Source organism: Phodopus roborovskii, unplaced genomic scaffold, assembly GCF_943737965.1.
Source record: "Phodopus roborovskii unplaced genomic scaffold, PHOROB, whole genome shotgun sequence".
NCBI lineage: Eukaryota > Metazoa > Chordata > Mammalia > Rodentia > Cricetidae > Phodopus > Phodopus roborovskii.
The window spans coordinates 32,574,708-32,589,463 of NW_026125295.1; the positions used below are offsets into that span (position 1 = coordinate 32,574,708).

Consider the following 14,756-nt stretch of genomic DNA (forward strand, 5'->3'; position numbering starts at 1 on the left):
AGACCAGTGAGGTGACTTAGGCAGGCAAGGTGAAACAGCAACACATCTTTACATAATTAAACAAATGCAGCACAAACAAATGTAACCCATCTTTACATAGTTAAAGTGATATTCCACAACCTGAACAAATGGAACACATCTTTGCCTAGTTAAAGTAATAATCCACAACAAACCCTAAAACAATATTCCAGTGTCGTGTTTCAGTCCCAGAATTAAGAATGCAATCCTACTGTCATAAGTGACATTTCCAAATCTGTTTACTGAGAAGGTCTCTCCTAAGGACAATGTGGTAGGAGTTCCTGAGAGCCAGAAAAAGCCTTGTGGGCTGAGCAATGTCCAATGTCCTTAACTATACAGAAACTTGACCATCTCTCTCCTGTAAGCTCCCCCCTCCCCATTGCCTAATGAGCCTTCCTAAAGACCTTAAAGGAAGAGCAGAATGGCTGCCCTGAGGGTTTGTTTGTTTCGTTTTGTTTATTCCAAGATGCTTATGTGAGATACTTAGAGCAGCCTTCTCTTCTACATTCAGGCCATCTTTAGACTCACACCTTAAGGACTTAAAGTGGTCAATAAAATTCTATGTTTGTACATATGAGAGACAGAACAAAAGTCATGTAAAAGGCCCTGTGTTACTGTGTTGGTTGCTCTGGGGTTTGTTTGTAACAAGAGTGTGATTAAGATCGCCATAGTAATTAAAATCTGCTTTCCCAGGGAAGCCTTGGTACCCAGTTTACTTGTTCAGAACCCACAATAGCAGCTTCCATAGGGATCGGTGGACTGGTCCACAGCTGGCTTCCACTTTCCTAAGTACGGGGTGGGCAGAGAAGAAGAAAGGGTTCCAAACTTTCCTAAATACCGAAGGGATGCTGGGAAGGAAGGGCAACTGCTGCTGCCCTCTGTGGCACTCCACAGCACCCTGCATCTCTAAAACCCTGGAGTCATCACCCATTCTGAGGCCACACCTTCAACAGTGGCCTCTTGCGGGCTCTCTTCGGGGCGACTCCAACCCTGCCCCACAGGGTCAACCTCAGCCCTTTTCCTTGATCCCTTGATGCCTTTAAAACCAGTACCATGTGGGAGACTTACACATTATCAAGTTCAGCTGTCAACTTGAAACAGCCTTGGGTCTTCTGGACCACAGCTTCTGTGGATTAACCCTGAGGAAATAACTTCCTAGATTTGTTTGGCCTAGCGGTGGTGGTGCACACCTTTAGTCCCAGCACTTGGCAGGCAGAAAAAAAAAATTGTTTGTTTTGTTTTTTGCTTTTCAAGACAGGGTTTCTCTGTAGCGTTGAAGCCTGTTCTGGCACTCCCTCTGTAGACCAGGCTGGCCTCAAACTCACAGAGATCCGCCTGCCTCTGCCTCCTGAGTGCTGGGATTAATGGCATGCACCACCTGGCTTCCCAGAAGATTTTACCATGAGGAAGCTAGTCTCAATCATAGCTGGGCTGAGAAATATCCCCAGTAAAGCAAAGGTTTCACTTCTCTAGTCTTAATTCTGATGCATCTCACAAACAGCCCAATGGTGTCTTCGCTCCTTCTGAAACTTCCCTGTGCAGACTTGCATCATCTGCACTGTGAGAAGCATCACCTTCGAGTTCCCACAAAGCTCACTGGCTCTGAGCACTCAATGGCTTTTCAGCTCAAAGCGCCAAAATCCTGTGCCCCAAAAAACCACAGTCAAGTCTGAAACAGCAAGGTTCCATTTCCCTAGGGAAGGAAGGGCTTATTATTGTACCTTACATGGAATCCATCATCAGGGGGAAGTCAAGGCTGAGAGGTCAGAACCTGGAGGTAAAAACTGACAGAAGCCATAGAGGAGGACATTGCTTAGCCATTTGCTCAGTCAGCCAGCTTTCTTATACACCTCTAGACCCCCTGCTAGGGGTGGAACCACCCACGTGACTTGGCCCCACCCACATTGATCACTAATGCAGAAAAGGCCCTGCAGACTTTACACAGGCCAAATCTGATGGCAGAGAGTCCTCAGTAATTGAAGTTCCCTCTTCTCAGGTGACCCCACCCCCCACCCCCGCCCCTGCCCCTGTGTGCAAGTTGACAGACGCTAAGCCACACAGATGCCTACCTTCTGACATTATTTGTATCCTGGGGCTCAAACACAGGATCCCCCTTCCCCAGTTTCCCAATCACACCAAAATTCATAGCAGACAGTGTCCTTTCCTAGAGGTCATCCCTAAGAACTTAGTGCATTTAGGAGGTGATTTCATACTCAGACCCCAAGACCTCTATTCAGATAATTAATGGCATATTTTAAGAGGTTCATGCACTTTCTTTTCTTCCCCATAAATACTGAGCAGATGTCAACAAAGGAACAAGAAAAGCATTTCCTTATTACTGTAAGTGTGAAGGATATGTGACTTAGCTGGTGGCTTTGCTTAAGGAAGAGAAGTAGAGCACCGTCCTTGCTGTGAAGGGGTGAATGGGCACCACCAGTGGGTACAAGCATGTCTGCTGCCAAAAGGAGAGGGACAGAGGGAGGGAGGGAGGGGGGAGGGAGGGGAGAAGGGATTATGCCTGTGCCTGCAATCTGATCTCTCACATTTCCTAATGTGCACCTTGGTCTGGACCAGTTAAGAGCCTAAAATGGAGGGCAGGGGAGAGAGCTGGCCCAGCAGTAAGAGCACGTACTGTACTTGCATCAGGACCCAAGTTCACTTCCTAGCATCCAGATCGGGTAACACACAACCACCTGTAACTCCAGCTACAGAGGAACTGGAACTGACCTCTTCTGTTGGCCTCTGAAGGAACTACACACACACACACACACACACACACACAGAGAGAGAGAGAGAGAGAGAGAGAGTAAATAGATAAATAAATAAAATCGATAAATCTTAGCAATGAGTCTAAAATGTTTGCTCTATTTATATATACATTTTGAAATAACTGAACGTCACGGGGACAGTTGCAGCGTCATGACCCAGAGTGGTTGGCAGTGCTTGCCTATATCAACTTTGCCTTCAAAAATAAGGATGCTTCCTGTAAATCAGACAGCATTGGGTCCGAGACAAGTACAACAGTAACCTTTTACAGAATTGCATTGCTCTGTGGCAGATCACTAATCACCCCAATTTCCTGAACTGCAACTGATGCCCACACCTCCAATGTATACGACAGGAGGCTGTTCTCATTGGGCTCCGTGTACAATGCTCTACAGTCCAATGGGATTTTTGAAATGTTTAAAAATACTTATTTATTTTTATTTTATGTGCTTTGTGTTTAGCCTGCATGCTGTGTATTCTATCTGTGTACAGTGCCCACGAAGGCCAGACGAGGGCTTTGTATCCCTTCAAACTGGAGTTACAGATGGTTGTGAGCAGTCCTGTGGGTGATAGGAATAAAACCTGGGTCCTGTGGAAGAGCAGCCAGTGCTCTACACTGCTGAGCCATCTCCATCCTTCCACTGGGTTTGTAAATGATATTACTCGTTATTACAAAAGAAGTGTGTTCATGCAATTGCTATAGATACTGTTTCTAGACACATTTTTGTTATTGCTGTTACTCAAATACTGAAGCTTTGAGGGAGCTAGAATAGTTAATGCCTTCTTTAAAAAAAAAAAAAAAAAAAGCTCTTTCTAAGGCTAAAACATTAATCCATACTCTTCCACCAAGGGGCTGTTATTTAAGTCCTTTGAAAATCAGAACTACCAATGCCTCCACATCATACCACCCCAAAGCAATGAGCCTATGTGAAGGGGACCTGGGTATTTAGAGATACAAGATCATTCTATAAGAAGATAGGATATTAGGAAAAAGCAGTCGCGGGATTTTGCAGCACAAAACTTACATTTATGAGCCTTCAGTCCTTCAAAGGAAACTGGTCCAATTTCATAGTACTCATATTCCCAGGTGTAATCAGAATTGGATGCTGACTGCAGGGATGTTCTGTTAGAAGTCAACCTCTGGGCAGACATCTCCACCCTGCACACATGGAGAAAGGAAGTGTGGAACTCATTAGGCCATTCATAGATACAGTTTCCCCAATTAATTGTGGATACATTCAAGAGTTCAGGGTCAAGAGTTCCTAGTTCTTAACCACTGGGTCACTAGCTGCCTAGATCACACACCACGTAGCCATTGTTTCCTTTCATTCCCTACCAGTGTAGAATATATGTGAGAGCTGACACTCTGCCTGTGTGTGTGTGTGTGTGTGTGTGTGAAATGTACCAGATGTATCAATGTGACCTTCTGGGAGAAGGACAGGGAGAGAGGAAGAAGAAACTATGGCAATACTCTGAGATTTTTCATCAGCTTCATTCCCTAGACCTGTGTGAACTAAGTAACATCAGTGTCAGAACCAAACTGCCAGCATGTCTGTCTTAAGAATCTACTGCATAGCAATGCAGACATATATCCAATGCAGATGTACAATGGGGACGTGGACAACAGCAACTGCACAGTGGGAGGTCCTCAGTAGAGGCTCACACCTTACCTCTGCTTATTCCTAAAGTAAGCCATACTTCCAGGACTGCCCTGACACCTTTTTTGTTTGTTGTTTATTGGGATTATTTTAAATGTCTTCTTTGGGAGATGTTAGAATGTGTATCTGGGAAGATGGTGATTGGTACAGCCTATGTGTAATTACCATGAAGTGTCTAATGTAAGTGAGACTGCCTGCTGGGGGCAGAGTCACAGGAGGAATAGAGCAGGGCCCCACAGACAAATGGATGAACAGAAGCCATTGGGGAGGGGGCATTTTGGATGAAGCACCAATCCAAATCGAGATTCCCTGAGCAATCTCCACTATCGCATTTCTGTCTTTAAAAGGAACTTGCCTTTTTCTGCCTGCCAGGGACTCAAAGCCACCCACAGTCAACTTTAGGGTAGAGCCACAGGGATGGTCAAGCAAAGTATCACCACCATTCTGCTTCAAGACATGCTTCTCTTTCAGACTCCTGCCTCCCTGTGCCTAGACCTGAGACCCACAGAGTATCCAGCACCACAATGTCCAAAGCATAAGGTGTTGATGCCCAGAGACGCCTGCCAGTGTTAGGAATTAAGTCACTCCCCTAAGGGTAGACAGGCAGAAACAGAGATGTCAGCCCTTACATGGGGAAGAAGGCTCCATATACTAAGGAAAGCTGAACTTTACCTAAGTTAAGTGTTCATTTACCCATCTCATGTCAGTTTGAAATAATGTAAAACCATTACATGTGCTGGTTAATATTACCAACTTGATTTGATTTAGTATCACTATGGAAACAAAACTCTGGGTATATCTATGATGATGTTTTCAGACACGCTTAACTGAGGAGGGAAGACAAATCTACAATGTGGGTGATGGCGGGCCATAGGTGGGTTCCAGACTGACTAAAAAAGGAGACAGAGCCAAGTCCCAGCCTTGATCTGCCTCTGCTCCCTGACCATGGGAGCAATGTGAACAACTGCTTCTGGCTCCTGCCACTGTGTCTGCCCCTTTTCTGTCCTTGTTATTGTTGGGTGTTTTGTCACAACATCAAGTAACTGATGCCAGAAATCGGTACTACAGGATGGAGCCTGCCTCACTACATTCTCTGGTTGTTTCTGCCTCCTCTGCTCACTACAGATGGCAGATACCAGCTGCCTTTCAGCTGACTGACTCCAAAGGGGTCCAGACTTTCAGGGGCTGATTCTTTCTGATGGAAAGTTACCCATTCCCAATGTTTCCTGCCCTGACTGGCCCAGGCTCTAGGTAGCCACAGTTCCCAGTCACCAGGCTTATGTCACCATGTATACTTACAAACAGACGTTTCAAACTTCTCAAATTGCCTCCAATAGTAAATAACAATTTTATGTAATTTTGTGTCTCACAACTGCCATTCTGTGTTTTGATTTAATGTAATGATTTTTATTCAAAAAAGTAGTTTTCAGGAAATATGACCAACCCAATTTTTTGCCCTTTCTTTGTAACAAAGTAATCTATTAACATCACTCTTACAGCTCTTGCTACAAACCTAATTTTGGGGAAAAGATCTTTTTTAATAGATTGACAAACTAAGTTGTTAATGCTACTAAGTCTCATGATATTAACAAACAAAATAACCTGAAAAAAGTAGTAAGAAACAATGTTTCAAGAATGTAACAAGACATTCTTTAAAGGGCTTCTATGAGTTAGGACTTTGCCCGAAGCTATCTGGAGACAAAGCTAGAGACCCTTGACTAGCCCAGGCTCCAGCTGCCAGACCCACAGTCCCAGTCACCAAACCAATGATGTATGCTTACAAACATATTTCAAACTTCCCATTTACTCTGAAGATCTGAGTAGTCACATGAGGCATGTGAAAGATGAAACAGGGCAGATATGTGTTCAATGATGGGCAGTTATTTTGATTTGCTCATGGTAACATTTACAAACACTAACTTAAGGGGTTGTATTCAATCAGAATGTCTACTTGGGAAACTCACAGATTGGGATGTGTTTAAAACTGGGCTTTGTGCCTGTGCTAGATCTAAATGTCAAAAAGTAACTGATTTTTATAAATATTGGCCTTCTCATCTTAATATTTATAACAGACATTTTCTGTATTTTCCTATTGCACGGACTTTAGGATATCTACGGTGTAAAGTTGCAGGCACAAAAGTCAACTGGCCCAAGACACAGGGTATGTATGCTATAGGCAACAGAGCTGGAGAGCTGGAGCTACCCAAGGCTGTTGGAGCCCACCAGATGCCACCAAGAGCCCCAGATGCCGGGCATGGAGCTGAAGGTTTGGCGTTTGCCTTGCTGAATTTCAGCCTAATCTTTCCTTACTGTGTCCCTGTTCCCCCTTTTTAGAGTGGGAATGTTTACTTCACTCCTTTTTTGTAAAAAGGTAACATGGATTTGCTTCTCCAGGAGCTCACAGTTAGAAATTGCCTTGAGTCTCACAAGATACTTTGGTCTTAGCTTTTTGACAATGTTGGAACTTTTAAGACTGGGGAAACTCTTTGAAGACAGACAATCAGCTTTTAGGAGATGGGGTTAGTAGAGGAGCGGGGGGGGGGGGGTAATGTGTCAGTAAGCTAAGGAGATCTCGGCCACTCTTCTTTCCTTCTGGGCCACCATGGGCTCTACTCTGCTGTGCACTCCTATTAAGATGTCATGTCTTCTCAGTGGCCCCCAAACAACGCACAAAGAAAGTGTATATTGAAACCCTGAGTGACAGCAAAGACCATGGACCTCACCATCTCCTCTTTCTTAAGCTACTTTGTCTCATAGCCTGTCAGTTTGCAAGTTGTATCTTTTTTTTTTTTAAACAGTCCCTCAAATACTTTATGCTCTCTGCTGAAAGACAAAAAAGTAAAGGTAAGGAACCCCCACCTACACACACACACACACTTGAAATAAAGGACAGTCTGACCTGGAAAGCGAACCCAGACCAATATCAGTTCCCTGGAATTTGATAACTTCCCCTCACAAGGCCCTGAGATGGCAGGATACCAAAAATTCACACTGCCCCTCCTTTCTGTGAGTCAGCAGGTGGCGAATAGGGTCTTTAAGAAACAAAGAGATAGCTGTAACTCTGGTTTGCCCAGACAAGATTAATTAGCACACCCTGAGGCCCTAAGGTCTGTTGACCCTAACAGCGAGACCATCCGGCCTCAAAGGGTCACACACTCAATGGACAGAGGGTCACACCCCCTCCCTAAGCTTGTGGGTTTTGCCTTTAAAGACACCTGTGACCAGGGAATGGGGCTTCTCTCTGGCCTGCGCGCTGAGGGAGCCCATTTGCGCAAACGTTTCCTGTTCATTAAAGCCTCTTGCGAGTTGCAGCAACTGGACTGGACATTGAGTTCTTGGGGTAACCACCGAAACTGGGAGACTCCTCATTCTGAGGGTCTTACACTGCCACCTGCACACAGGACATCCCCTATGATGTGAAGGCTCTTCACCCCTTCTGCTGTGAGCCTTTATCATTTATTACAGAAGTAACAATTAATATTCTAGGTACCAACTCCAGCATATTTGTTATTATGAATTTGGCTGTGATTTATATCCTCAAAAAGACCCCAGAGAAAGGAGTTTCTTCTCACGGGGCATAGGCAGTAAGAGCTGCAGCCTTAGGATCTCACACTGCATAGCCTTAGTTTTTCCCTTTGATATAGCTCTGAGAAGCTCCCTTTAATCCGTTAACAGCATGTTCTACAAGTGACATCCCTTCCCCCCAACATTTTGCAAGTCATGTCCAGGGGGGAGAGTGAGGTACCCTCCTTCCTGGCTCTGAGAGATATGCATACCCTATTGTCAGAGAGCTGTAAATGTGCCTGTAGGTATAAACACTAGAAGCCTTGTGGAATCGGGAAAAGAAGGAACTTTTAGAGACTTTTTAAAAGGAATTTTTAGCTCTTAGGAGAACTGTAAGAGAGCTTTTGAGGAGAGGGCTTTTAGAAAGAAATCCTAAAGAGAGCTTTTGAGAGAGAACTTTTGGGAAGAACATTTCTTGAAGAATGAAGAGCTATGAGAGGAAAGTGTGTGTGAGCCGGTTTATTTCCTTTTGGCCCTCAAATCAAAACTTTTCAGCACACCCCAACCTAGCTGCTGCAAGCCTCCTAAATGAACCCTGCCTGATACCCTTCCTTCCCAGCACATGAATCCAGGTCATGAGTTAACAAACCCAATAGCTCCATTCTTACTTAGCTTGCCAGGGAAGAAGGCCTCTATTTCCAAATGAGTGAAGAAAATCTAAAGAACTATCCCTGTGACATAAAACAATATGAAATTCAAATACAAGTATCAAATTTCTTTTCTTCTTCTTCTTCCTTTTTTTTTTTTTTTTTTTTTTTTTTGTGACAGGGTTTCTCTGTAGCTTTGGCCTGTCCTGGAACTTGCTCTATAGATCTGCCTGCCTCTGCCTCCTGAGTGCTGGGATTAAAGGCTCAGCTGGTAAAGTGCTTGATTTACAAGCATGAGGACCCAAGTTCAGGTCTCCAGCATCCATGGAAAAAGCCAGGAACAGAGGCTCCTGCCTATATTCCCAGCACTTGGTTGGGGAGATTGGAACCATGAGGCTTTCTGGACAGGGGACCTGGTGAGATCCAGGTTTTGAGATCTTGTCTTAAAAATTAAGGCGAAGAGCAATTGAATAAGACACTGATGTTAACTCCTAGTCTCCACATGCACATACACATGTACACACATGGGCATGTACATACACACATAGAAACACACAAAGGTGAATAATAAAAGGTTCAAGGTGAGATTAAGAAATAGTGACCTACACGGTTACTATTAGCTAAGAAATATTGGACAGAAAAGCATGTGCTTATTCTTCAGACGCCTCTATCTCCTTGGCCAGCTGGTTTCTATCGAACCAACCCAGTGGTTAATGAATCTATGCAGTCTAGGCAAATGAAGAAAATTAAAATTAACATATGTATGGGATGCCATTCAGTGCTTATCTTTCATGAGTGGTGGTAGCCCTGCACTCAATCCCCAGAACTATAAAAAAAGGAAAGAGGAAAAAAGAGATGGGGAGAAATTATTCATAATAAAAGCAATTCAAATGATAGCCATTCAGATGTTTAAGAGCTGTAATTATCGTCATCTGTGTCTCAGGGTTCCTGCTACTTGGCTGACTTAGCAACTTAGAAATACAATAATAATAACCGTTTCTTTTTCAGGAAACTAAGATGAGGTCTCCTTTGGTCATTGCAAATTGACAAGGCAGCCAAGGAAATAGACTGAGCAGAGGGAGACAAGAAGACAAGGGTAAGTACATGAAACAAAGAAAACAAAGGTGGACAATGTTGTTTCTCCTCTCTAAGCAGCACACCACAAACACCCAGCTGCTCTCCCCATAGCGCCACAGCAGAGTCCATCGGGATTGGAAGCAGCTGCCCGGCGTGCTCACAGGGCTCTGGTTAGTCTGGTGTCAGGGAGCCCACTGGAGCCAGCACCTGTGTATGAGTGCTTCTTCTCTCCTACACATTAGTTTCGCCCTATTAGCTCCACACACCATAGTCCCCAAAGAAAGGATTCGTAATAAGAGTGGCAGAGTAGGAGAATTAGGGCAGAGATCTGACAAACATGGAGGCGAATGATACTGGAACCAGCCCTGAGATCCTGCAGTGAGGCAAAAAGAAAAGCCAGATACATCTTCACATGCAGCCAGCTGCAGTTTTTGAAGCGTTCAGGGGGGAAAAAAATTGGGTGTCTTGTTCTTACTGTCCATCTCCTCTTTGCTCTTAACTCCCAAAGGTAAGCTTGAGGACAAAACCTGTGATCCCTCCTTTAAGTACCCTCTGAAAGGCCCATCCTTTCCATCCAAGCCCCTGGGTAGATACTTGGGCCCTTGGATACAGAGAACAAACAAGTAGAGGGCTGTGGGAAGCAACATTTTACTCCTTCATGTTACAGACACTCAGGGCTGTCTCTGATCTTGGCTGAAAGGGAGGCTGGCTCTGCTGGCTGTTTGGAAATTGACATCCCATCTGTCTAGGAAGCCCACCCTAGAGACTGTGATGCTGGCTGGTTCGGAGGTAGCGATACCCTGACATCAGGACTCACACCAGGGAGCTAAAAGCTGACAGTGGCTCTCTGGATACTATTGAGGTTTAATAAGGATCAGGAGAAACAGATAGGCCGAATAGATGTTTATTCAGAGAGAAATAACTTACAACACAGACAGGTGAACACCAGCAGTTTCCTGGTCTCAAGGATGCCTCTGGATGTTCTCCTGTCCCCGTGCTGCAAGCAAGAAAGCTCCCCGATCCCCCTCCTCAGCCTTAGTTCCCCCAGGTCACATCTGCCCCTGTCCCCACCCCAATGGGCGTGGTCTGTGCCACAGGTGCAGACAAAGTGAATATCCCACTACATCCACTGGCAGGAAACACATGCTTAACAAGCTCCTGGAGTGGCAGACATAAAAGCTATTCTTTCAAGCAACTGAAAGTGCTGTTGCCAACGAATGCAATGACAACAATTAGGGCTACACCTTAAAACTATGATGGTGTGCATAGGTAGTTTCAGAAGAACCCATGGTGGTAAAGTGTGATTAGCAGGCTATAGACATCTTCTGCTGTGATGAAAACTGTCAATCACTTCTCCCTCCCACATTCCAACACTTCCATTAGCTCCCTGACTCTTCCATCCTCTAAGCCAGCTCCCTTTGAAGAGCTCCCACTCAATCATGTGGCTCCAGCATGCCTTGACCTTCTCCCCTCTGCCTTGCTAGAAACCATTAGATTACACTCTTAAATCTAGCCACCCAGGTCTGTTCCCTTATTTAGCCACCTCCTCCTCCTGAGGCAAAATTCATTTCTTTGAATCCATCTCTTTGGTGGCACATGCCTTTAAACCCAGCACTTGGGAGGCAGAGGCAGGCAGATCTCTGTGAGTTTGAGGCCAGCCTGATCTACTGAGTGAGTTTCAGGACAGCCAAGGCTACACAGAAAAACCCTGTCAAAAAAAAAAAAAAAAAAAGGAATCCATCTCTTTCAATGTGTTAGTTTTTCTCCAATTTGGGCTTCAGGGACTGGAAGGTCTGCAAACCTCTCACCCTTGAAGTCACACTATCGATATTACATATGTGAATATACCTGTATACACAATGGATTCATTCTCCTTTCTCAAAAGGACAACCCCTCCACATGGGCTTCCTCTCTCTAACACCTGGGACCTCAAAGAGAATTCCCTCCACCAATTAGGTTTGGTGCACCTTAACAGTAATAAACAGGCCACATAGTAATGTCTTTGAGTTAGTGTTTCCCAGCTCTGTTGTTCAGTCTAGAAAATGTTTTTCAACTAAACTCTAGGTGCTGGGACATGACAACTGTCCTTGACCTTTGGAGATGGAGGGTGACCTTTCCAGAATACTACAGGAAAGGTTATGATGCCACTAAGCTAATCAGTCCTCGCCTGGCCTTCTGCCTCCCTCTGGCTCCTTCTGTAAGCCATAAGACAAGGGTCTCTTCTACTTTGCTCACTGCTAGAGTTACAGCTAAGTACTAGTCACATTCTGAATGTTCATTCCCCTTTTTAGTCACAAGTGCTGAATCCTCATGAATGAGATTAATAACCTAAGAGAAGCAGCCCCAGTGTACTGCCTGTCCCCATCATAGCAACACACAGCAACAAAGCACCATCTACGAGGCTCTGAGCCCCTGCCAGACAGCGAATGTGCTAGTACCTTCATATTGGACTTCCCATCCTCTAGAACTGTGAGCAGTAAATGTCTGTTGTTTATAACCCTAAGGTATTTTGTCCTAACATCAAGAAGAGACTAAGCATGCAGGTGAGACTGCTCAGTGGGTAAAGTGCTTGTTGCACAAGCCGATGACCTGAGTACAATTCCCAGAACTCATGTACAGGTGGAAGGGGAGAACCAACTCCACCAAGTTTTCCTTTGACCCCCCCTTCTCTCTCTCTCTCTCTCTCTCTGTCTCTCTGTCTCTCTAACACACACACACACAATGTGCTCACACAATAAACTTTTTTTTTTTTTTTTTTAAGAACAGACTGAGATAGCACACAGGCAGAGATCATAGCAGACATGCTCTATGTGTTGTGGAACCTCTCGATGTTGATGTATTACAAAGTTAATCGTTTCTCCCTTCCACCCTGAGCATGAGAATAAATACAAAGTGCTTCTCAGTCAGTGCTCTGTGGGAGGGGATTGAGAGCTCTCCAAAGTAAGCGGAGCCCAGGGAATGGTGGACAATGCTGAACCAACCAGGTGCCTTACATATCTTCCCAGCCACAAGCACACAGCCTTGCTTCTGTCCAGAGGGTGGGGGTCCAGAGTCTCTTTGGGGATCTCCTTTCTCCATCTGGGAGTCTTGGACAGCTGGGAAGTACCTGTGTTCTGCCTACCAGTTCTAAAAACACATGTAGTCTTAAATACTTCATTTTTAAGCTTCCACCACATTTGTATGAAAGCCTCCTATGGCTTAAGTACTCATCTCCAAATGTAAAGGGATTTGGTGAAACTTCTTCTAGGAATATTCTGTGACAAAATACTAACTTGCTTTTTACTTATGTCAGTAACTCTATGTGTGTACCTGTTTTCATAAGTTATGGGTACACATGTGAGCATATACACATGATTGTGTATATCTAGATAGGCAGTAGATACATAACGGATAGATGATAGTGATAAGTAGGTGATAAATAGCAAATTGATAGATGGTGATAGCTGGCAGATGACTGAAGATCAATAGATAGATGAAAGGGATACACAATAAACAGATATGACACTTATAGACTGAATTTTGACCACCTTCTAATTTTTATATGGAAGCCCTAACCCCTGACATTGTAGAATGTGACTATATTTGGAAACAAGATTTCTAAATAGGTCGATTAGAGGCCATCTGATGGATATCCTGAGAGAGATGGGGATTCATGGAGGAACTACATGTAAACAGGCCGCAAAAGTGCTCTGTGGGAGGGGATTGAGCCAAGGACAGAGACTGGTGACAGGGCCTTTCCTTATGGTCCCCAGTGGTAGGCATTCATGTCTGTTGTTGAAGCTTCACTGCCTGGAGTGTCTTGTAATTCAAGCACTGTTTCCTTAGATGAATTAAACTTATTAGAAATGAAACTGCCATTTAACTCTACTCTGAATTTGAAAGGCCATTACATCTGACTTTATCCTAACCATCCTTACAGTAATAAAACAATAAATATACCTTTAAAAAGTAGCTATTTCCAAACTCATTAATCTGCCCTCTTCTGTGCCACCTTCAACAGGGACATAAAGTTCCTGCAAAAATGCTCTGTAAGGAGAAGGAGAAGTGGTTTCTCTAAAAAGTTAAAATTAGGAGGAGAAAGTTCAAAACAAACACTGTGAGTGTAACCATGAGAAATTCAGTGGAGATTAAAAAAAAAAAAAAAAAAGTCCAGTCATAGACACTGCAGAATTCAGGCTTATATATAGAATCAAGAATCATTCTCACTCCTGATGACCTTCACATCCCAAACACACACCCATGTACAAACACATTCACATGCATACACACACACACACACACACACACACACACACACACACACACACACACGGTAAAGGGCAGGATAACAGCACAATGACACAGGTATAAAGGCATCTTTAAAATGCCTTTTGTTGTGATCAGTTTCCCTGCCAGCCTGGTTCCAGAGCCTTGTCAGCCCCAAAATAATACACAGAGACTCTGTATTATGAAACTGTTGGCCAGTTACTAGCACTTCTTATTGGCTAGTTCTGTCTTAAATAACCCATTTCTATCAATCTAAGTATTTCCATGTGGAGGGAGGGTCCGGACCTCTTCTCTCACCTTGGTCCAAGATTTTGACTCCTCTCTACTTTTCTCCCAGAATCCTCTTTGTTTCCTAAGTCTGCCTGTCTTGCTTTCCTATTGGTCAACAGGGCTTTATTCATTAACCAATAAGAGAAACATATTTACAGAATGACATCTCCCATCAGCCTTTAGTACAGGAACCCAGGCTGGGTACAAAGAAAGATAGCCCTCAAAGCTTCTACTTGTCCTCTTCTGTCCTTCAAGCTGGACTTGGACCTTGCTCTCTCCCTAAGGGCAGGGTGTCATGAAACAGTTCCCTCCTCTCTGATCAAAACATTTCATACCTCAAAGAAGCTCCTTAAACTAAACAGGAAGGTAAACAACACAAAATAGCTCCAGGAAGTCCCTGAAACTGACCAGATTCATTGGTCCCCTCACTGCAGGAGTAAACAATAAAAGCTGAGTTGCCCTTGGACCCCAGAAAGCCAAGCTGGAAAAACTCTGAGATCAGACCAGCTGCCTGGAAGAAGTAGAAAACACCTGAGCTGTCTGGAATAAG

The 14,756-nt window shown here is 44.2% G+C and overlaps 1 protein-coding gene across 2 annotated transcripts in view; it reads right to left on the reverse strand.

Annotated features, from left to right (window-relative positions):
- The window catches only part of Mrap2 (melanocortin 2 receptor accessory protein 2), a 29,723-nt gene that overhangs the window by 8,167 nt on the left and 6,800 nt on the right, over positions 1-14,756 (reverse strand). For both annotated transcript variants that reach the window (XM_051207618.1, XM_051207627.1), the window contains exon 3: positions 3,810-3,943. In XM_051207618.1, the coding sequence (XP_051063575.1) occupies positions 3,810-3,936 (127 nt within the window). In that variant the 5' untranslated portion in view covers positions 3,937-3,943. The remainder of the gene's footprint in view (positions 1-3,809; positions 3,944-14,756) is intronic.